Source organism: Littorina saxatilis, linkage group LG5 (genome assembly GCF_037325665.1).
Source record: "Littorina saxatilis isolate snail1 linkage group LG5, US_GU_Lsax_2.0, whole genome shotgun sequence".
NCBI lineage: Eukaryota > Metazoa > Mollusca > Gastropoda > Littorinimorpha > Littorinidae > Littorina > Littorina saxatilis.
This window is the reverse complement of record NC_090249.1, coordinates 63926903-63949352: the sequence shown is the minus strand read 5'-3', so window position 1 is coordinate 63949352 and position 22450 is coordinate 63926903. Positions and strand designations below refer to the sequence as shown.

At 41.5% G+C, this 22450-nt stretch overlaps 1 protein-coding gene across 3 annotated transcripts in view; it reads left to right on the top strand.

The window, feature by feature from the left end:
- Positions 1-22450, top strand: part of LOC138967690 (ubiquitin carboxyl-terminal hydrolase 24-like) — a 315079-nt gene that overhangs the window by 188324 nt on the left and 104305 nt on the right. For all 3 annotated transcript variants that reach the window (XM_070340337.1, XM_070340338.1, XM_070340339.1), the window contains 4 exons: positions 4369-4529; positions 4778-4958; positions 5175-5257; positions 7565-7703. In XM_070340337.1, coding sequence (XP_070196438.1) covers positions 4369-4529; positions 4778-4958; positions 5175-5257; positions 7565-7703 — 564 coding nt within the window. The remainder of the gene's footprint in view (positions 1-4368; positions 4530-4777; positions 4959-5174; positions 5258-7564; positions 7704-22450) is intronic.

Sequence of the window (22450 nt, the reverse complement as noted above, 5' to 3'; positions counted from 1 at the left end):
TTTTTTCATTTTTTCGATAAATACCTTTGATGACGTCATATCCGGCTTTTTGTAAAAGTTGAGGCGGCACTGTCACACCCTCATTTTTCAATTAAATTGATTGAAATTTTGGCAAAGCAATCTTCGACGAAGGCCGGGGTTTGGTATTGCATTTCAGCTTGATGGCTTAAAAACTAATGAGTGAGTTTGGTCATTAAAAATCGGAAACTTCTAATTAAAATTATGTTTTTATTAAACGATCCAAAAACAATTTCATCTTATTCTTCGTCATTTTCTGATTCCAAAAACATATACATATGTTATATTTGGATTAAAAACAAGCTCTGAAAATTAAAAATATAAAAATTATGATCAAAATTAAATTTCCGAAATCGTTTTAAAAACTATTTCATCTTATTCCTTGTCGGTTCCTGATTCCAAAAACATATAGATATGATATGTTTGGATTAAAAACACGCTCAGAAAGTTAAAACGAAGAGCGGTACAGTAAAGCACAGCGCAATCGCTACCGCGCCAAACAGGCTCGTTACTTTCACTGCCTTTTGCACTAGCGGCGGCCTACGTTCAGTTTCATTCTGTGAGTTCCACAGCTTGACTAAATGTAGTAATTTCGCCTTACGCGACTTGTTCTTTGTTACAGTGGAACCCCCTTTTTCAGACCGCCTAAAATGGGAAACAATCGGGTCATGAAAAGGAGAAAGTCTTAAAATGGGAAACAATCGGGTCATGTAAAGGAGAAAGTCTTAAAATGGGAAACAATCGGGTCATAAAAAGGAGAAAGTCTTAAAATGGGAAACAATCGGGTCATGTAAAGGAGGCAGTCTTGGAAACAATCGGGTCATGTAAAGGAGGAAGTCTTAAAATGGGAAACAATCGGGTCATAAAAAGGAAGAAGTCTTAAAATGGGAAACAATCGGGTCATGTAAAGGAGGCAGTCTTAAAATGGGAAACAATCGGGTCATGTAAAGGAGGAAGTCTTAAAATGGGAAACAATCGGGTCATGAAAAGGAGAAAGTCTTAAAATGGGAAACAATCGGGTCATGTAAAGGAGGAAGTCTTAAAATGGGAAACAATCGGGTCATGTAAAGGAGGAAGTCTTAAAATGGGAAACAATCGGGTCATAAAAAGGAGAAAGTCTTAAAATGGGAAACAATCGGGTCATGTAAAGGAGGAAGTCTTAAAATGGGAAACAATCGGGTCATGTAAAGGAGAAAGTCTTAAAATGGGAAACAATCAGGTCATGTAAAGGAGGAAGTCTTAAAATGGGAAACAATCGGGTCATGTAAAGGAGGAAGTCTTAAAATGGGAAACAATCGGGTCATAAAAAGGAAGAAGTCTTAAAATGGGAAACAATCGGGTCATGTAAAGGAGGAAGTCTTAAAATGAGAAACAATCAGGTCATGTAAAGGAGGAAGTCTTAAAATGGGAAACAATCGGGTCATGTAAAGGAGGCAGTCTTAAAATGGGAAACAATCGGGTCATGTAAAGGAGAAAGTCTTAAAATGGGAAACAATCGGGTCATAAAAAGGAGAAAGTCTTAAAATGGGAAACAATCGGGTCATGTAAAGGAGGAAGTCTTAAAATGGGAAACAATCGGGTCATGTAAAGGAGGAAGTCTTAAAATGGGAAACAATCGGGTCATAAAAAGGAAGAAGTCTTAAAATGGGAAACAATCGGGTCATGTAAAGGAGGAAGTCTTAAAATGGGAAACAATCAGGTCATGTAAAGGAGAAAGTCTTAAAATGAGAAACAATCGGGTCATGAAAAGAAGAAAGTCTTAAAATGGGAAACAATCAGGTCATGTAAAGGAGGAAGTCTTAAAATGGGAAACAATCGGGTCATGTAAAGGAGAAAGTCTTAAAATGGGAAACAATCGGGTCATGTAAAGGAGGAAGTCTTAAAATGGGAAACAATCGGGTCATGTAAAGGAGAAAGTCTTAAAATGGGAAACAATCGGATCATGTAAAGGAGGAAGTCTTAAAATGGGAAACAATCAGGTCATGTAAAGGAGGAAGTCTTAAAATGGGAAACAATCGGGTCATAAAAAGGAAGAAGTCTTAAAATGGGAAACAATCTGGTCATGTAAAGGAGGAAGTCTTAAAATGAGAAACAATCGGGTCACGAAAAGGAGGAAGTCTTAAAATGCGACACAATCGGGTCATGTAAAGGAGGAAGTCTTAAAATGGGAAACAATCAGGTCATGTAAAGGAGAAAGTCTTAAAATGGGAAACAATCGGGTCATGTAAAGGAGGAAGTTTTAAAATGGGAAACAATCGGGTCATAGAAAGGAGAAAGTCTTAAAATGGGAAACAATCGGGTCATGTAAAGGAGGAAGTCTTAAAATGGGAAACAATCGGGTCATGTAAAGGAGAAAGTCTTAAAATGGGAAACAATCGGATCATGTAAAGGAGGAAGTCTTAAAATGGAAAACATTCGGGTCATGAAAAGGAGAAAGTCTTAAAATGGGAAACAATCGGGTCATAAAAAGGAGGAAGTCTTAAAATGGGAAACAATCAGGTCATGTAAAGGAGGAAGTCTTAAAATGGGAAACAATCGGGTCATGTAAAGGAGGCAGTCTTAAAATGGGAAACAATCGGGTCATGTAAAGGAGAAAGTCTTAAAATGGGAAACAATCGGGTCATAAAAAGGAGAAAGTCTTAAAATGGGAAACAATCGGGTCATGTAAAGGAGGAAGTCTTAAAATGGGAAACAATCGGGTCATGTAAAGGAGGAAGTCTTAAAATGGGAAACAATCGGGTCATAAAAAGGAGAAAGTCTTAAAATGGGAAACAATTGGGTCATGTAAAGGAGGCAGTCTTAAAATGGGAAACAATCGGGTCATGTAAAGGAGGCAGTCTTGGAAACAATCGGGTCATGTAAAGGAGGAAGTCTTAAAATGGGAAACAATCGGGTCATGTAAAGGAGGAAGTCTTAAAATGGGAAACAATCGGGTCATAAAAAGGAGAAAGTCTTAAAATGGGAAACAATCGGGTCATGTAAAGGAGGAAGTCTTAAAATGGGAAACAATTGGGTCATGTAAAGGAGAAAGTCTTAAAATGGGAAACAATCGGATCATGTAAAGGAGGAAGTCTTAAAATGGGAAACAATCAGGTCATGTAAAGGAGGAAGTCTTAAAATGGGAAACAATCGGGTCATAAAAAGGAAGAAGTCTTAAAATGGGAAACAATCGGGTCATGTAAAGGAGGAAGTCTTAAAATGGGAAACAATCGGGTCATGTAAAGGAGGAAGTCTTAAAATGGGAAACAATCGGGTCATGTAAAGGAGGAAGTCTTAAAATGGGAAACAATCAGGTCATGTAAAGGAGAAAGTCTTAAAATGGGAAACAATCGGGTCATGTAAAGGAGGAAGTCTTAAAATGGGAAACAATCGGGTCATAAAAAGGAGAAAGTCTTAAAATGGGAAACAATCGGGTCATGTAAAGGAGGAAGTCTTAAAATGGGAAACAATTGGGTCATGTAAAGGAGAAAGTCTTAAAATGGGAAACAATCGGATCATGTAAAGGAGGAAGTCTTAAAATGGAAAACATTCGGGTCATGAAAAGGAGAAAGTCTTAAAATGGGAAACAATCGGGTCATAAAAAGGAAGAAGTCTTAAAATGGGAAACAATCGGGTCATGTAAAGGAGGAAGTCTTAAAATGAGAAACAATCGGGTCATGTAAAGGAGGAAGTCTTAAAATGAGAAACAATCAGGTCATAAAAAGGAGGAAGTCTTAAAATGGGAAACAATCGGGTCATGAAAAGGAGAAAGTCTTGAAATGGGAAACAATCGGGTCATAAAAAGGAGGAAGTCTTAAAATGGGAAACAATCGGGTCATAAAAAGGAGGAAGTCTTAAAATGAGAAACAATCGGGTCATGAAAAGGAGAAAGTCTTAAAATGGGAAACAATCGGGTCATAAAAAGGAGGAAGTCTTAAAATGCGACACAATCTGGTCATGTAAAGGAGGAAGTCTTAAAATGAGAAACAATCGGGTCACGAAAAGGAGGAAGTCTTAAAATGGGAAACAATCGGGTCATGTAAAGGAGGAAGTCTTAAAATGGGAAACAATCGGGTCATGTAAAGGAGAAAGTCTTAAAATGGGAAACAATCGGGTCATGAAAAGGAGGAAGTCTTAAAATGGGGGTAAATTTACAAAGATCTGAAAAATCAAGGTCTTAAAGAGGGAGAAGTCTTAAATCGGGTGGCCTTAAAAGGGGTGTTTCACTGTACAACAGGGGCTTGTAATGTTATTTATGTGTTTCAGTACATGCCGCCAGTGGATGGGCGAGTGTCGTGTGGCTATGTGGGACTGTAGAACGCGGTGTTTCACTGTACAACAGGGGCTTGTAACGTTATTTGTGTATTTCAGTACATGCCCCCTGTGGACGGGCGAGCGTCGTGTGGCTACGTGGGACTGAAGAACGCAGGCGCCACGTGCTACATGAACTCTGTGCTGCAACAGCTCTACATGGTGCCGGGCGTCCCCGAGGCCATCCTGTCGGTGGATGAAGATCAGCCCGACGAGGACAGGTCAGTGGCTACTGGTTGTTTTCCGTCTCATTTATTTGACTTTATTACCCCATTGCATATGGTGTAGACATTCAAGGTGCTTACTTCCCTTCCTTTCTCACAAAGAAACAGAGTGGAGACGCTTATGACGACCATCATCATGTTGACTTGTGTCTGTGTTTGTCAGTGTGTCCATTCAGCTGTTGACCTATGTGTGTGTGTGTGTTAGTGTGTTCAACCAGGTGTTGACCTATGTGTGTGTGTGTCAGTGTGTTCAACCAGGTGCAGCAGGTGTTTGGCCACCTGATGGAGAGCAGACTGCAGTACCATGAACCCGAGCGCTTCTGGAGCGTCTTCAAGCTGTGGGGTCAGACCATCAACGTCAGGGAGCAGCAGGACGCCTTCGACTTCTTCCAGGCCATCACCGACCAGATCGACGAACACATGAAGGTTGGTTACCGTTCCCCCCCCCCCCCCCCCCCCCTTCACCTACGCCCTCCCTATTCCAGGCCATCACCGACCAAATCAACGAACACATGAAGATTGGTTACAGTCCCCCCCACACCCCACCCCTCCCCCACATGCACTCACTGTCTTTTGCTGGATATGCATGCACATTTGCTTCATGGTACCCAGATTTCTGAATTGTCTGTTTTGTGTTTCCAGAAAATTGGCAAAGAAGAGATTTTCAAGAGCAAGTTTCAGGGGAAGTTTTCTGACCAAAAGATCTGCAAGGATTGTCCGCACAGGTGAGAAACAGCATCTAATTTGTGACCCGGTCATATCCACACAGGTAACCCTGACAGCGTTGTTTTCAAGTATTGTCTTATGAATTCTTGTCATGCAATGTGTCCAGCTGTTTGATCGCTATGAATTCTTGTCATGCAATGTGTCCAGCTGTTTGATCGCTATGAATTCTTGTCATGCAATGTGTCCAGCATTTTGATCGCTGTTCAACGACAGTAACCAGAGCTGGAGGTTTCCTTGCAAACGAAATGAAATACAAAGTAAATCAAGGTTTACATGTATGTAAACAGCCCAAAAGATTGGAGTAAATCAAGGTTTACATGTATGTAAACAGCCCAAAAGATTGGAGTAAACAGAGAATGAAAGAAGTAATTGAGCTCAGGCTTAGGCACAAAAAAAAAAAGTCTGTTTACGGTAACATAGGCAAAAAAAATAGGGTCGGTAGGTCGGGATTTTTATTTTTTATTTTTTGTATTTTTATTTTTTTCAAAAAACACACATTTTTTAAGTTATTTTGCCAAAACAGACTTTTTTTTCTTTTTTAAATTTTTTTATTTTATCATTTTATTTATTTTTATTTTTTTCCCAAATGCCAAAAAAAAGTCTAGGGTCGCGCGAAAAAATAGGGTCGGTCGGGATACCGTAAACAGACTATTTTTTTTGTTGGCCTTAGCTTTAGAGCAGGTGTATGTGTGTGTTGCAAGTGGTTGAGTTCAACAGAGCAGGTAGACTAAGGTACATGTGTGTTGCAAGTGGTTGAGTTCAACAGAGCAGGTAGACTAAGGTACATGTGTGTTGCAAGTGGTTGAGTTCAACAGAGCAGGTAGACTAAGGTACATGTGTGTTGCAAGTGGTTGAGTTCAACAGAGCAGGTAGACTAAGGTACATGTGTGTGTTGCAAGTGGTTGAGTTCAACAGAGCAGGTAGACTAAGGTACATGTGTGTTGCAGGTAGTGTAGATGAACAGAGCAGGTAGACTAAGGTACATGTGTGTTGCAGGTAGTGTAGCTGAACAGAGCAGGTAGACTAAGGTACATGTGTGTTGCAAGTGGTTGAGTTCAACAGAGCAGGTAGACTAAGGTACATGTGTGTTGCAAGTGGTTGAGTTCAACAGAGCAGGTAGACTAAGGTACATGTGTGTTGTAGGTAGTGTAGATGAACAGAGCAGGTAGACTAAGGTACATGTGAGACTGTGCCAAAAGGTCAGGTGTCATGTCTACTGTCCCGAATGACACACGATTGCTGACATTTCACCATTGCCAACAGAATAAACAAATAAGAAATAGGTAGAAAATGAATGTGAAAACTGACTTTAATTGTTGATCAGTATTTTCTATACCACTAACAAATAATCTACTTGCACATAGCTGTTTGGCAAATGTATGTTGCATGGGACACACTGACATGAAAGTGGAAGATGTTTTTCCCTCTAGAGAAACTACATATCAAGTTACACTTTTTGTGCTCTTCCATTCCAGTTGGCAATCAATTGTTAACGCATGTTATTAGAAAAAATAGAACGAAAACAGATTAGATAGAATGAAAAATGTACTGGTGATGTCATTTGGGACATACTGACATGAAAACGTCACCTTTTGGCACAGTCTCATGTGTGTTGCAGGTAGTGTAGCTGAACAGAGCAGGTAGACTAAGGTACATGTGTGTTGCAAGTGGTTGAGTTCAACAGAGCAGGTAGACTAAGGTACATGTGTGTTGCAAGTGGTTGAGTTCAACAGAGCAGGTAGACTAAGGTACATGTGTGTTGCAGGTAGTGTAGCTGAACAGAGCAGGTAGACTAAGGTACATGTGTGTTGCAAGTGGTTGAGTTCAACAGAGCAGGTGGACTAAGGTACATGTGTGTTGCAAGTGGTTGAGTTCAACAGAGCAGGTAGACTAAGGTACATGTGTGTGTTGCAAGTGGTTGAGTTCAACAGAGCAGGTGGACTAAGGTAAATGTGTGTTGCAAGTAGTTGAGTTCAACAGAGCAGGTAGACTAAGGTACATGTGTGTTGCAGGTAGTGTAGCTGAACAGAGCAGGTAGACTAAGGTACATGTGTGTTGCAGGTAGTGTAGCTGAACAGAGCAGGTAGACTAAGGTACATGTGTGTTGCAGGTAGTGTAGATGAACAGAGCAGGTAGACTAAGGTACATGTGTGTTGCAGGTAGTGTAGATGAACAGAGCAGGTAGACTAAGGTACATGTGTGTTGCAGGTAGTGTAGCTGAACAGAGCAGGTAGACTAAGGTACATGTGTGTTGCAGGTAGTGTAGCTGAACAGAGCAGGTAGACTAAGGTACATGTGTGTTGTAGGTACGAGAGGGAGGAGGACTTCATTGCCCTGAACCTGACGGTGAAGAACGCCACGCTGCAGGACTCTCTCGATCAGTTCGTCAAGGGCGAGCTACTGGAGGGGGACAACGCTTACTTCTGTGAGAAATGTGGAGAGAAGGTACCCATAGCTTTCACCTTGTTTTACACATAGCTTTCACCTTGTTTTACACATAGCTTTTACCTTGTTTTACACATAGCTTTCTCCTTGTTTTACACATAGCTTTACTGGTTGATCCGGTGTCAGAATAATGTGACTGGGTGAGACATGAAGCCTGTGCTGCGACTTCTGTCTTGTGTGTGGCGCACGTTATATGTCAAAGCAGCACCGCCCTGATATGGCCCTTCGTGGTCGGCTGGGCGTTAAGCAAACAAACAAACAAGCAAACAAACACATAGCTTTCACCTTGTTTTACATCTAGCTTTCACCTTGCTTTACACATAGCTTTTACCTTGTTTTACATCTACTTTTCACCTTGTTTTACATCTAGCTTTCACCTTGTTTTACACATAGCTTTCATCTTGTTTAACACATAGCTTTCACCTTGTTTTACACATAGCTTTCACCTTGTTTTACATCTAGCTTTCACCTTGTTTTACACATAGCTTTCACCTTGTTTTACACAGCTTTCTCCTTGTTTTACACATAGCTTTTACCTTGTTTTACATCTAGCTTTCACCTTGTTTTACATCTAGCTTTCACTTTGTTTTACACATAGCTTTCTTCTTGTTTTACATCTAGCTTTCACCTTGGTTTACACATAACTTTCAACTTGTTTTACACATAGCTTTCACCTTGTTTTACACATAGCTTTCACCTTGTTTTACACATAGCTTTCTCCTTGTTTTACATCTAGCTTTCACCTTGTTTTACACATAGCTTTCTCCTTGTTTTACACATAGCTTTCTCCTTGTTTTACACATAGCTTTTAACATGTTTTACATCTAGTTTTTACCTTGTTTTACACATAACTTTCACCTTGTTTTACACAGCTTTCTCCTTGTTTTACACATAGCTTTTACCTTGTTTTACATCTAGCTTTCACCTTGTTTTACATCTAGCTTTCACCTTGGTTTACACATAGCTTTCACCTTGTTTTACACATAGCTTTCAACTTGTTTTACACATAGCTTTTAACATGTTTTACATCTAGTTTTTACCTTGTTTTACACATAACTTTCACCTTGTTTTACACATAGCTTTCACCTTGTTTTACACATAGCTTTCTTCTTGTTTTACATCTAGCTTTCACCTTGGTTTACACATAACTTTCAACTTGTTTTACACATAGCTTTCACCTTGTTTTACACATAACTTTCAACTTGTTTTACACATAGCTTTCTCCTTGTTTTACACATAGCTTTCTCCTTGTTTTACACATAGCTTTTAACATGTTTTACATCTAGTTTTTACCTTGTTTTACACATAGCTTTCACCTTGTTTTACATCTAGCTTTCACCTTGTTTTACATCTAGCTTTCACTTTGTTTTACACATAACTTTCTCCTTGTTTTACATCTAGCTTTCACCTTGGTTTACACATAACTTTCAACTTGTTTTACACATAGCTTTCACCTTGTTTTACACATAGCTTTCTCCTTGTTTTACATCTAGCTTTCACCTTTGTTTACACATAACTTTCAACTTGTTTTACATCTAGCTTTCACCTTGGTTTACACATAACTTTCAACTTGTTTTACACATAGCTTTCACCTTGTTTTACACATAGCTTTCACCTTGTTTTACACATAACTTTCAACTTGTTTTACATCTAGCTTTCACCTTGGTTTACACATAACTTTCAACTTGTTTTACATCTAGCTTTCACCTTGGTTTACACATAACTTTCACCTTGTTTTACACATAGCTTTCACCTTGTTTTACACAGCTTTCTCCTTGTTTTACACATAGCTTTTACCTTGTTTTACATCTAGCTTTCACCTTGTTTTACATCTAGCTTTTATCTTGTTTAACATCTAGCTTTCACCTTGTTTTACACATAGCTTTCACCTTGTTTTACATCTAGCTTTCACTTTGTTTTACATCTAGCTTTTACCTTGTTTTACATCTAGCTTTCACCTTGTTTTACAGCTAGCTTTCACCTTGTTGGCTCACGTAAGTGTAGCCTATGCGATCGTAACTTTGTCTGTCTGTGCGTGCGTGCGTGCGTGCGTCTGTGCGTGTGTATGTCTGTGGTAGAAACTCTAACATTTGAAGACGTCACATTACATTGACGTCACATTATGACGTAAGAGGGTTAGACGTCACGCGAAGGAAGTACTGAAAGTCTCGGTCATTATTATTTTGAGCGCGCCGAGACTAGTTGGCAGTCGTGTCCTATGCAGACAGACAGATCTAGATCTAGTGTCTCGCTTTCTTGCACAGTTTCACCTATGCTCTTTCTGTGTGTGTGTGTGTGTGTGTGTGTGTGTGTGTGTGTGTGTGTGTGTGTGTGTGTATGTGTGTGTGTGTGTGTGTGTGTGTGTGTGTGTGTGTGTGTGTGTGTGTGTATGTGTGACGGAGTGATTGAGTTTGTGTTACTGTTTGTCGATTTCTTACGTGAGCCTTGATGGCTTCGCCTCTTGTTTTACACATAGCTTTCTCCTTGTTTTACACATAGCTTTCTCCTTGTTTTACACATAGCTTTTAACATGTTTTACATCTAGTTTTTACCTTGTTTTACACATAACTTTCACCTTGTTTTACACATAGCTTTCACCTTGTTTTACACATAGCTTTCTCCTTGTTTTACATCTAGCTTTCACCTTGGTTTACACATAACTTTCAAATTGTTTTACACATATCTTTCACCTTGTTTTACACATAGCTTTCTCCTTGTTTTACACATAGCTTTCTCCTTGTTTTACACATAGCTTTCTCCTTGTTTTACACATAGCTTTTAACATGTTTTACATCTAGTTTTTACCTTGTTTTACACATAGCTTTCACCTTGTTTTACATCTAGCTTTCACCTTGTTTTACATCTAGCTTTCACTTTGTTTTACACATAACTTTCTCCTTGTTTTACATCTAGCTTTCACCTTGGTTTACACATAACTTTCAACTTGTTTTACACATAGCTTTCACCTTGTTTTACACATAGCTTTCTCCTTGTTTTACATCTAGCTTTCACCTTGGTTTACACATAACTTTCAACTTGTTTTACATCTAGCTTTCACCTTGGTTTACACATAACTTTCAACTTGTTTTACACATAGCTTTCACCTTGTTTTACACATAGCTTTCACCTTGTTTTACACATAACTTTCAACTTGTTTTACATCTAGCTTTCACCTTGGTTTACACATAACTTTCAACTTGTTTTACATCTAGCTTTCACCTTGGTTTACACATAGCTTTCACCTTGTTTTACACATAGCTTTCACCTTGTTTTACACAGCTTTCTCCTTGTTTTACACATAGCTTTCACTTTGTTTTACACATAGCTTTCACTTTGTTTTACATCTAGCTTTCACTTTGTTTTACACATAGCTTTCTCCTTGTTTTACACATAGCTTTTACCTTGTTTTACATCTAGCTTTCTCCTTGTTTTACATCTAGCTTTCACCTTGTTTTACAGCTAGCTTTCACCTTGTTTTACACAGCTTTCTCCTTGTTTTACACATAGCGTTCACCTTGTTTTACAGCTAGCTTTCACCTTGTTTTACCCATAGCTTTTACTTTGTTTTACACATAGCTTTGACCTTGTTTTACACCTAGCTTTCACCTTGTTTTACACATAGCTTTCTCCTTGTTTTACACATAGCTTTTAACATGTTTTACATCTAGTTTTTACCTTGTTTTACACAGCTTTCTCCTTGTTTTACACATAGCTTTCATCTTGTTGGCTCCACGTAAGTGTAGCCTATGCGATGATAAACTTTGTCTGTCTGTGCGTGCGTATGTATGTATGTGTGTATGTCTGTGGTAGAAACTTTAACATTTCCGAGTCTATAGATTACGTCAGTCTCGGTCAAAAGTGTTCGACGTGTGTGATAGAAACTATTTGAAGACGTCACATTATGACGTAAGAGGGTTAGACGTCACGCAAAGGAATTACTGAAAGTCTCGGTCATTGTTATTGTGAGCGGGCCGAGACTTCTTGGCAGATCCAGGGTCTCGCTTTCTTGCATAGTTTCACCTATGCTTACTGTGTATGTGTGTGTGTGTGTTTGTGTGTGTGTGTGTGTGTGTGTGTGTGTGTGTGTGTGTGTGTGTGTGTGTGTGTGTGTGTATGTGTGACGGAGTGATTGAGTTTGTGTTACTGTTTGTCGATTTCTTACGTGAGCCTTGAAGGCTTCGCCTCTTGTTTTACATCTAGCTTTCACCTTGTTTTACATCTAGCTTTCACCTTGTTTTACACATAGCGTTCACCTTGTTTTACAGCTAGCTTTCACCTTGTTTTACACAGCTTTCTCCTTGTTTTACACATAGCTTTCATCTTGTTTTACATCTAGCTTTCACCTTGTTTTACAGCTAGCTTTCACCTTGTTTTACCCATAGCTTTTACTTTGTTTTACACATAGCTTTGACCTTGTTTTACACATAGCTTTGACCTTGTTTTACCCATAGCTTTCACCTTGTTTTACACATAGCTTTCGCTTTGTTTTACAGATAACTTTCACCTTGGTTTACATCTAGCTTTCACCTTGTTTTACACATAGCTTTCACCTTGTTTTACACATAGCTTTTACTTTGTTTTAGACCTCGTCTAGCTTACACATTGTTTTACATCTAGCATTTAACATCTAGCTTTAACCTTGTTTTTACATCTAGCTTACACATTCTTTTACATCTAGCTTACACCTTGTTTTACATCTAGCTTACACATTGTTTTACATCTAGCTTACACATTGTTTTACATCTAGCATTTACATCTAGCTCACCTTGTTTTACACATAGCTTTCACCTTGTTTTACATCTATCTCAATACATACGGGGTTTTCTGTGCACTCTTCTTGCTTGAAAGCCATGAGACAGGAAGTTCATAATTCAGTGGTGAGCAAACAACACACAGCATGGTTAGAGCAAACAACACACAGCATGGTTAGAGCAAACAACACACAGCAGGGTTAGAGCAAAGAGCAAACAACACACAGCATGGTTAGAGCAAACAACACACAGCATGGTTAGAGCAAAGAGCAAACAACACACAGCAGGGTTAGAGCAAAGAGCAAACAACACACAGCATGGTTAGAGCAAAGAGCAAACATCACACTGCAGGGTTAGAGCAAACAACACACTGCAGGGTTAGAGCAAACAACACACAGCATGGTTAGAGCAAAGAGCAAACAACACACAGCATGGTTAGAGCAAACAACACACAGCATGGTTAGAGCAAAGAGCAAACATCACACTGCAGGGTTAGAGCAAAGAGCAAACAACACACTGCAGGGTTAGAGCAAAGAGCAAACAACACACTGCAGGGTTAGAGCAAAGAGCAAACAACACACAGCATGGTTAGAGCAAAGAGCAAACAACACACAGCATGGTTAGAGCAAAGAGCAAACAACACACAGCAGGGTTAGAGCAAAGAGCAAACAACACACAGCATGGTTAGAGCAAAGAGCAAACAACACACAGCATGGTTAGAGCAAACAACACACAGCATGGTTAGAGCAAACAACACACAGCATGGTTAGAGCAAACAACACACAGCATGGTTAGAGCAAACAACACACAGCATGGTTAGAGCAAACAACACACAGCATGGTTAGAGCAAACAACACACAGCATGGTTAGAGCAAACAACACACAGCAGGGTTAGAGCAAACAACACACAGCAGGGTTAGAGCAAACAACACACAGCATGGTTAGAGCAAACAACACACAGCATGGTTAGAGCAAACAACACACAGCATGGTTAGAGCAAAGAGCAAACAACACACAGCATGGTTAGAGCAAACAACACACAGCATGGTTAGAGCAAACAACACACAGCATGGTTAGAGCAAAGAGCAAACAACACACAGCATGGTTAGAGCAAACAACACACAGCATGGTTAGAGCAAACAACACACAGCATGGTTAGAGCAAACAACACACAGCATGGTTAGAGCAAAGAGCAAACAACACACTGCAGGGTTAGAGCAAAGAGCAAACATCACACTGCAGGGTTAGAGCAAACAACACACAGCATGGTTAGAGCAAACAACACACAGCAGGGTTAGAGCAAAGAGCAAACAACACACTGCAGGGTTAGAGCAAAGAGCAAACAACACACAGCATGGTTAGAGCAAAGAGCAAACAACACACAGCATGGTTAGAGCAAAGAGCAAACAACACACAGCATGGTTAGAGCAAAGAGCAAACAACACACAGCATGGTTAGAGCAAAGAGCAAACAACACACAGCAGGGTTAGAGCAAAGAGCAAACATCACACAGCATGGTTAGAGCAAAGAGCAAACAACACACAGCAGGGTTAGAGCAAAGAGCAAACAACACACAGCAGGGTTAGAGCAAAGAGCAAACAACACACAGCAGGGTTAGAGCAAAGAGCAAACAACACACAGCATGGTTAGAGCAAACAACACACAGCATGGTTAGAGCAAAGAGCAAACAACACACAGCATGGTTAGAGCAAAGAGCAAACAACACACAGCATGGTTAGAGCAAACAACACACAGCATGGTTAGAGCAAACAACACACAGCATGGTTAGAGCAAACAACACACAGCATGGTTAGAGCAAAGAGCAAACAACACACAGCATGGTTAGAGCAAAGAGCAAACAACACACAGCATGGTTAGAGCAAAGAGCAAACATCACACTGCAGGGTTAGAGCAAAGAGCAAACAACACACAGCAGGGTTAGAGCAAAGAGCAAACAACACACAGCATGGTTAGAGCAAACAACACACAGCATGGTTAGAGCAAAGAGCAAACAACACACAGCATGGTTAGAGCAAAGAGCAAACAACACACAGCATGGTTAGAGCAAAGAGCAAACAACACACAGCATGGTTAGAGCAAAGAGCAAACAACACACAGCATGGTTAGAGCAAAGAGCAAACAACACACTGCATGGTTAGAGCAAAGAGCAAACAACACACAGCATGGTTAGAGAAAAGAGCAAACAACACACAGCATGGTTAGAGCAAAGAGCAAACAACACACAGCATGGTTAGAGCAAAGAGCAAACAACACACAGCATGGTTAGAGCAAAGAGCAAACAACACACAGCATGGTTAGAGCAAAGAGCAAACAACACACAGCATGGTTAGAGCAAAGAGCAAACAACACACAGCAGGGTTAGAGCAAACAACACACAGCATGGTTAGAGCAAACAACACACAGCATGGTTAGAGCAAAGAGCAAACAACACACAGCATGGTTAGAGCAAACAACACACTGCAGGGTTAGAGCAAAGAGCAAACATCACACAGCATGGTTAGAGCAAAGAGCAAACAACACACTGCAGGGTTAGAGCAAAGAGTAAACAACACACAGCATGGTTAGAGCAAACAACACACTGCATGGTTAGAGCAAAGAGCAAACAACACACAGCAGGGTTAGAGCAAAGAGCAAACAACACACAGCATGGTTAGAGCAAAGAGCAAACAACACACTGCATGGTTAGAGCAAAGAGCAAACAACACACAGCATGGTTAGAGCAAAGAGCAAACATCACACTGCAGGGTTAGAGCAAAGAGCAAACAACACACTGCAGGGTTAGAGCAAAGAGCAAACAACACACAGCATGGTTAGAGCAAAGAGCAAACATCACACAGCATGGTTAGAGCAAAGAGCAAACAACACACAGCATGGTTAGAGCAAAGAGCAAACAACACACAGCATGGTTAGAGCAAACAACACACAGCATGGTTAGAGCAAAGAGCAAACAACACACAGCATGGTTAGAGCAAAGAGCAAACAACACACTGCAGGGTTAGAGCAAAGAGCAAACAACACACTGCAGGGTTAGAGCAAAGAGCAAACAACACACAGCATGGTTAGAGCAAACAACACACAGCATGGTTAGAGCAAAGAGCAAACAACACACAGCAGGGTTAGAGCAAACAACACACAGCATGGTTAGAGCAAAGAGCAAACAACACACAGCATGGTTAGAGCAAAGAGCAAACAACACACAGCATGGTTAGAGCAAAGAGCAAACAACACACAGCATGGTTAGAGCAAACAACACACAGCATGGTTAGAGCAAAGAGCAAACAACACACAGCATGGTTAGAGCAAAGAGCAAACAACACACAGCAGGGTTAGAGCAAAGAGCAAACAACACACAGCAGGGTTAGAGCAAAGAGCAAACAACACACAGCATGGTTAGAGCAAAGAGCAAACAACACACAGCATGGTTAGAGCAAAGAGCAAACATCACACAGCAGGGTTAGAGCAAAGAGCAAACAACACACTAACACACAGCATGGTTAGAGCAAAGCGCAAACAACACACAGCAGGGTTAGAGCAAAGAGCAAACAACACACAGCATGGTTAGAGCAAACAACACACAGCATGGTTAGAGCAAAGAGCAAACAACACACAGCAGGGTTAGAGCAAACAACACACAGCATGGTTAGAGCAAAGAGCAAACAACACACAGCAGGGTTAGAGCAAAGAGCAAACAACACACAGCAGGGTTAGAGCAAAGAGCAAACAACACACAGCAGGGTTAGAGCAAAGAGCAAACAACACACAGCATGGTTAGAGCAAAGAGCAAACATCACACAGCATGGTTAGAGCAAAGAGCAAACAACACACTGCAGGGTTAGAGCAAAGAGCAAACAACACACAGCATGGTTAGAGCAAAGAGCAAACAACACACAGCATGGTTAGAGCAAAGAGCAAACAACACACAGCATGGTTAGAGCAAAGAGCAAACAACACACAGCAGGGTTAGAGCAAAGAGCAAACAACACACAGCATGGTTAGAGCAAAGAGCAAACAACACACAGCATGGTTAGAGCAAACAACACACAGCAGGGTTAGAGCAAAGAGCAAACAACACACAGCATGGTTAGAGCAAAGAGCAAACAACACACAGCATGGTTAGAGCAAAGAGCAAACAACACACAGCATGGTTAGAGCAAAGAGCAAACAACACACAGCATGGTTAGAGCAAAGAGCAAACAACACACAGCAGGGTTAGAGCAAAGAGCAAACAACACACAGCATGGTTAGAGCAAAGAGCAAACAACACACAGCAGGGTTAGAGCAAAGAGCAAACAACACACAGCATGGTTAGAGCAAAGAGCAAACAACACACAGCATGGTTAGAGCAAAGAGCAAACAACACACAGCAGGGTTAGAGCAAAGAGCAAACAACACACAGCATGGTTAGAGCAAAGAGCAAACAACACACAGCATGGTTAGAGCAAAGAGCAAACAACACACAGCAGGGTTAGAGCAAAGAGCAAACAACACACAGCATGGTTAGAGCAAAGAGCAAACAACACACTGCAGGGTTAGAGCAAAGAGCAAACAACACACAGCATGGTTAGAGCAAAGAGCAAACAACACACTGCAGGGTTAGAGCAAAGAGCAAACAACACACAGCAGGGTTAGAGCAAAGAGCAAACAACACACAGCAGGGTTAGAGCAAAGAGCAAACAACACACAGCAGGGTTAGAGCAAAGAGCAAACAACACACAGCAGGGTTAGAGCAAAGAGCAAACAACACACTGCAGGGTTAGAGCAAAGAGCAAACAACACACAGCATGGTTAGAGCAAAGAGCAAACAACACACAGCAGGGTTAGAGCAAAGAGCAAACAACACACAGCATGGTTAGAGCAAAGAGCAAACAACACACAGCATGGTTAGAGCAAAGAGCAAACATCACACAGCAGGGTTAGAGCAAAGAGCAAACAACACACAGCAGGGTTAGAGCAAAGAGCAAACATCACACAGCAGGGTTAGAGCAAAGAGCAAACAACACACAGCATGGTTAGAGCAAAGAGCAAACAACACACAGCATGGTTAGAGCAAACAACACACAGCATGGTTAGAGCAAAGAGCAAACAACACACAGCATGGTTAGAGCAAAGAGCAAACATCACACAGCAGGGTTAGAGCAAAGAGCAAACAACACACAGCATGGTTAGAGCAAAGAGCAAACAACACACAGCAGGGTTAGAGCAAAGAGCAAACAACACACAGCAGGGTTAGAGCAAAGAGCAAACAACACACAGCATGGTTAGAGCAAAGAGCAAACAACACACAGCATGGTTAGAGCAAAGAGCAAACATCACACAGCATGGTTAGAGCAAAGAGCAAACAACACACAGCATGGTTAGAGCAAAGAGCAAACAACACACAGCATGGTTAGAGCAAAGAGCAAACAACACACAGCATGGTTAGAGCAAAGAGCAAACAACACACAGCATGGTTAGAGCAAAGAGCAAACAACACACAGCATGGTTAGAGCAAAGAGCAAACAACACACAGCAGGGTTAGAGCAAACAACACACAGCATGGTTAGAGCAAAGAGCAAACAACACACAGCATGGTTAGAGCAAAGAGCAAACAACACACAGCATGGTTAGAGCAAAGAGCAAACAACACACAGCATGGTTAGAGCAAAGAGCAAACAACACACAGCATGGTTAGAGCAAAGAGCAAACAACACACAGCATGGTTAGAGCAAAGAGCAAACAACACACAGCATGGTTAGAGCAAAGAGCAAACAACACACAGCATGGTTAGAGCAAAGAGCAAACAACACACAGCATGGTTAGAGCAAAGAGCAAACAACACACAGCATGGTTAGAGCAAAGAGCAAACAACACACAGCATGGTTAGAGCAAAGAGCAAACAACACACAGCATGGTTAGAGCAAAGAGCAAACAACACACAGCAGGGTTAGAGCAAAGAGCAAACAACACACAGCATGGTTAGAGCAAAGAGCAAACAACACACAGCATGGTTAGAGCAAAGAGCAAACAACACACAGCAGGGTTAGAGCAAAGAGCAAACAACACACAGCATGGTTAGAGCAAAGAGCAAACAACACACAGCATGGTTAGAGCAAAGAGCAAACAACACACAGCATGGTTAGAGCAAACAACACACAGCATGGTTAGAGCAAAGAGCAAACAACACACAGCATGGTTAGAGCAAACAACACACAGCATGGTTAGAGCAAAGAGCAAACATCACACAGCATGGTTAGAGCAAAGAGCAAACAACACACAGCATGGTTAGAGCAAAGAGCAAACAACACACAGCATGGTTAGAGCAAAGAGCAAACAACACACAGCAGGGTTAGAGCAAAGAGCAAACAACACACAGCATGGTTAGAGCAAAGAGCAAACATCACACAGCAGGGTTAGAGCAAAGAGCAAACAACACACAGCATGGTTAGAGCAAAGAGCAAACAACACACAGCAGGGTTAGAGCAAAGAGCAAACAACACACAGCAGGGTTAGAGCAAACAACACACAGCATGGTTAGAGCAAAGAGCAAACATCACACAGCAGGGTTAGAGCAAAGAGCAAACATCACACAGCAGGGTTAGAGCAAAGAGCAAACAACACACAGCATGGTTAGAGCAAAGAGCAAACAACACACAGCAGGGTTAGAGCAAAGAGCAAACAACACACAGCATGGTTAGAGCAAACATCACACAGCATGGTTAGAGCAAAGAGCAAACAACACACAGCATGGTTAGAGCAAAGAGCAAACAACACACAGCATGGTTAGAGCAAAGAGCAAACAACACACAGCATGGTTAGAGCAAACAACACACAGCATGGTTAGAGCAAAGAGCAAACAACACACAGCATGGTTAGAGCAAAGAGCAAACAACACACAGCATGGTTAGAGCAAAGAGCAAACAACACACTGCAGGGTTAGAGCAAAGAGCAAACATCACACAGCATGGTTAGAGCAAAGAGCAAACATCACACAGCAGGGTTAGAGCAAAGAGCAAACAACACACAGCATGGTTAGAGCAAACAACACACAGCATGGTTAGAGCAAAGAGCAAACAACACACAGCATGGTTAGAGCAAACAACACACAGCATGGTTAGAGCAAAGAGCAAACAACACACAGCATGGTTAGAGCAAAGAGCAAACAACACACAGCATGGTTAGAGCAAAGAGCAAACAACACACTGCAGGGTTAGAGCAATTAAAGAGCAAACAACACACTGCAGGGTTAGAGCAAAGAGCAAACAACACACTGCAGGGTTAGAGCAAAGAGCAAACAACACACTGCAGGGTTAGAGCAAAGAGCAAACAACACACAGCATGGTTAGAGCAAAGAGCAAACAACACACTGCAGGGTTAGAGCAAAGAGCAAACAACACACTGCAGGGTTAGAGCAAAGAGCAAACAACACACAGCATGGTTAGAGCAAAGAGCAAACAACACACAGCATGGTTAGAGCAAAGAGCAAACAACACACAGCATGGTTAGAGCAAAGAGCAAACAACACACAGCATGGTTAGAGCAAAGAGCAAACAACACACAGCATGGTTAGAGCAAAGAGCAAACAACACACAGCATGGTTAGAGCAAAGAGCAAACAACACACAGCATGGTTAGAGCAAAGAGCAAACATCACACAGCATGGTTAGAGCAAAGAGCAAACATCACACAGCAGGGTTAGAGCAAAGAGCAAACAACACACAGCATGGTTAGAGCAAAGAGCAAACATCACACAGCAGGGTTAGAGCAAAGAGCAAACATCACACAGCATGGTTAGAGCAAAGAGCAAACAACACACAGCATGGTTAGAGCAAAGAGCAAACAACACACAGCATGGTTAGAGCAAAGAGCAAACAACACACAGCATGGTTAGAGCAAAGAGCAAACAACACACAGCATGGTTAGAGCAAAGAGCAAACAACACACAGCATGGTTAGAGCAAACAACACACAGCATGGTTAGAGCAAAGAGCAAACAACACACAGCATGGTTAGAGCAAAGAGCAAACAACACACAGCATGGTTAGAGCAAAGAGCAAACAACACACAGCATGGTTAGAGCAAAGAGCAAACAACACACAGCATGGTTAGAGCAAACAACACACAGCATGGTTAGAGCAAACAACACACAGCATGGTTAGAGCAAAGAGCAAACAACACACAGCATGGTTAGAGCAAAGAGCAAACAACACACAGCATGGTTAGAGCAAAGAGCAAACAACACACAGCATGGTTAGAGCAAAGAGCAAACAACACACAGCATGGTTAGAGCAAAGAGCAAACAACACACAGCATGGTTAGAGCAAAGAGCAAACAACACACAGCATGGTTAGAGCAAAGAGCAAACAACACACAGCATGGTTAGAGCAAAGAGCAAACATCACACAGCATGGTTAGAGCAAAGAGCAAACAACACACAGCAGGGTTAGAGCAAAGAGCAAACAACACACAGCATGGTTAGAGCAAAGAGCAAACAACACACAGCATGGTTAGAGCAAAGAGCAAACAACACACAGCATGGTTAGAGCAAACAACACACAGCATGGTTAGAGCAAAGAGCAAACAACACACAGCATGGTTAGAGCAAACAACACACAGCATGGTTAGAGCAAAGAGCAAACAACACACAGCAGGGTTAGAGCAAAGAGCAAACAACACACAGCAAGGTTAGAGCAAAGAGCAAACAACACACAGCATGGTTAGAGCAAAGAGCAAACAACACACAGCAGGGTTAGAGCAAACAACACACAGCAGGGTTAGAGCAAAGAGCAAACAACACACAGCATGGTTAGAGCAAAGAGCAAACAACACACAGCAGGGTTAGAGCAAAGAGCAAACAACACACAGCATGGTTAGAGCAAAGAGCAAACAACACACAGCATGGTTAGAGCAAAGAGCAAACATCACACAGCATGGTTAGAGCAAAGAGCAAACAACACACAGCAGGGTTAGAGCAAAGAGCAAACAACACACAGCATGGTTAGAGCAAAGAGCAAACAACACACAGCAGGGTTAGAGCAAAGAGCAAACAACACACAGCATGGTTAGAGCAAACAACACACAGCATGGTTAGAGCAAACAACACACAGCATGGTTAGAGCAAAGAGCAAACATCACACAGCATGGTTAGAGCAAAGAGCAAACAACACACAGCATGGTTAGAGCAAAGAGCAAACAACACACAGCATGGTTAGAGCAAAGAGCAAACAACACACAGCATGGTTAGAGCAAAGAGCAAACAACACACTGCAGGGTTAGAGCAAACAACACACTGCAGGGTTAGAGCAAAGAGCAAACAACACACAGCATGGTTAGAGCAAAGAGCAAACAACACACAGCATGGTTAGAGCAAAGAGCAAACAACACACAGCATGGTTAGAGCAAAGAGCAAACAACACACTGCAGGGTTAGAGCAAACAACACACAGCATGGTTAGAGCAAAGAGCAAACATCACACTGCATGATTAGAGCAAAGAGCAAACAACACACAGCAGGGTTAGAGCAAAGAGCAAACAACACACAGCATGGTTAGAGCAAACAACACACAGCATGGTTAGAGCAAAGAGCAAACATCACACAGCATGGTTAGAGCAAAGAGCAAACAACACACAGCATGGTTAGAGCAAAGAGCAAACAACACACAGCATGGTTAGAGCAAAGAGCAAACAACACACAGCATGGTTAGAGCAAACAACACACAGCATGGTTAGAGCAAAGAGCAAACAACACACTGCAGGGTTAGAGCAAACAACACACAGCATGGTTAGAGCAAACAACACACAGCAGGGTTAGAGCAAAGAGCAAACAACACACAGCATGGTTAGAGCAAACAACACACAGCAGGGTTAGAGCAAAGAGCAAACAACACACAGCATGGTTAGAGCAAACAACACACAGCAGGGTTAGAGCAAAGAGCAAACATCACACAGCATGGTTAGAGCAAAGAGCAAACAACACACAGCATGGTTAGAGCAAAGAGCAAA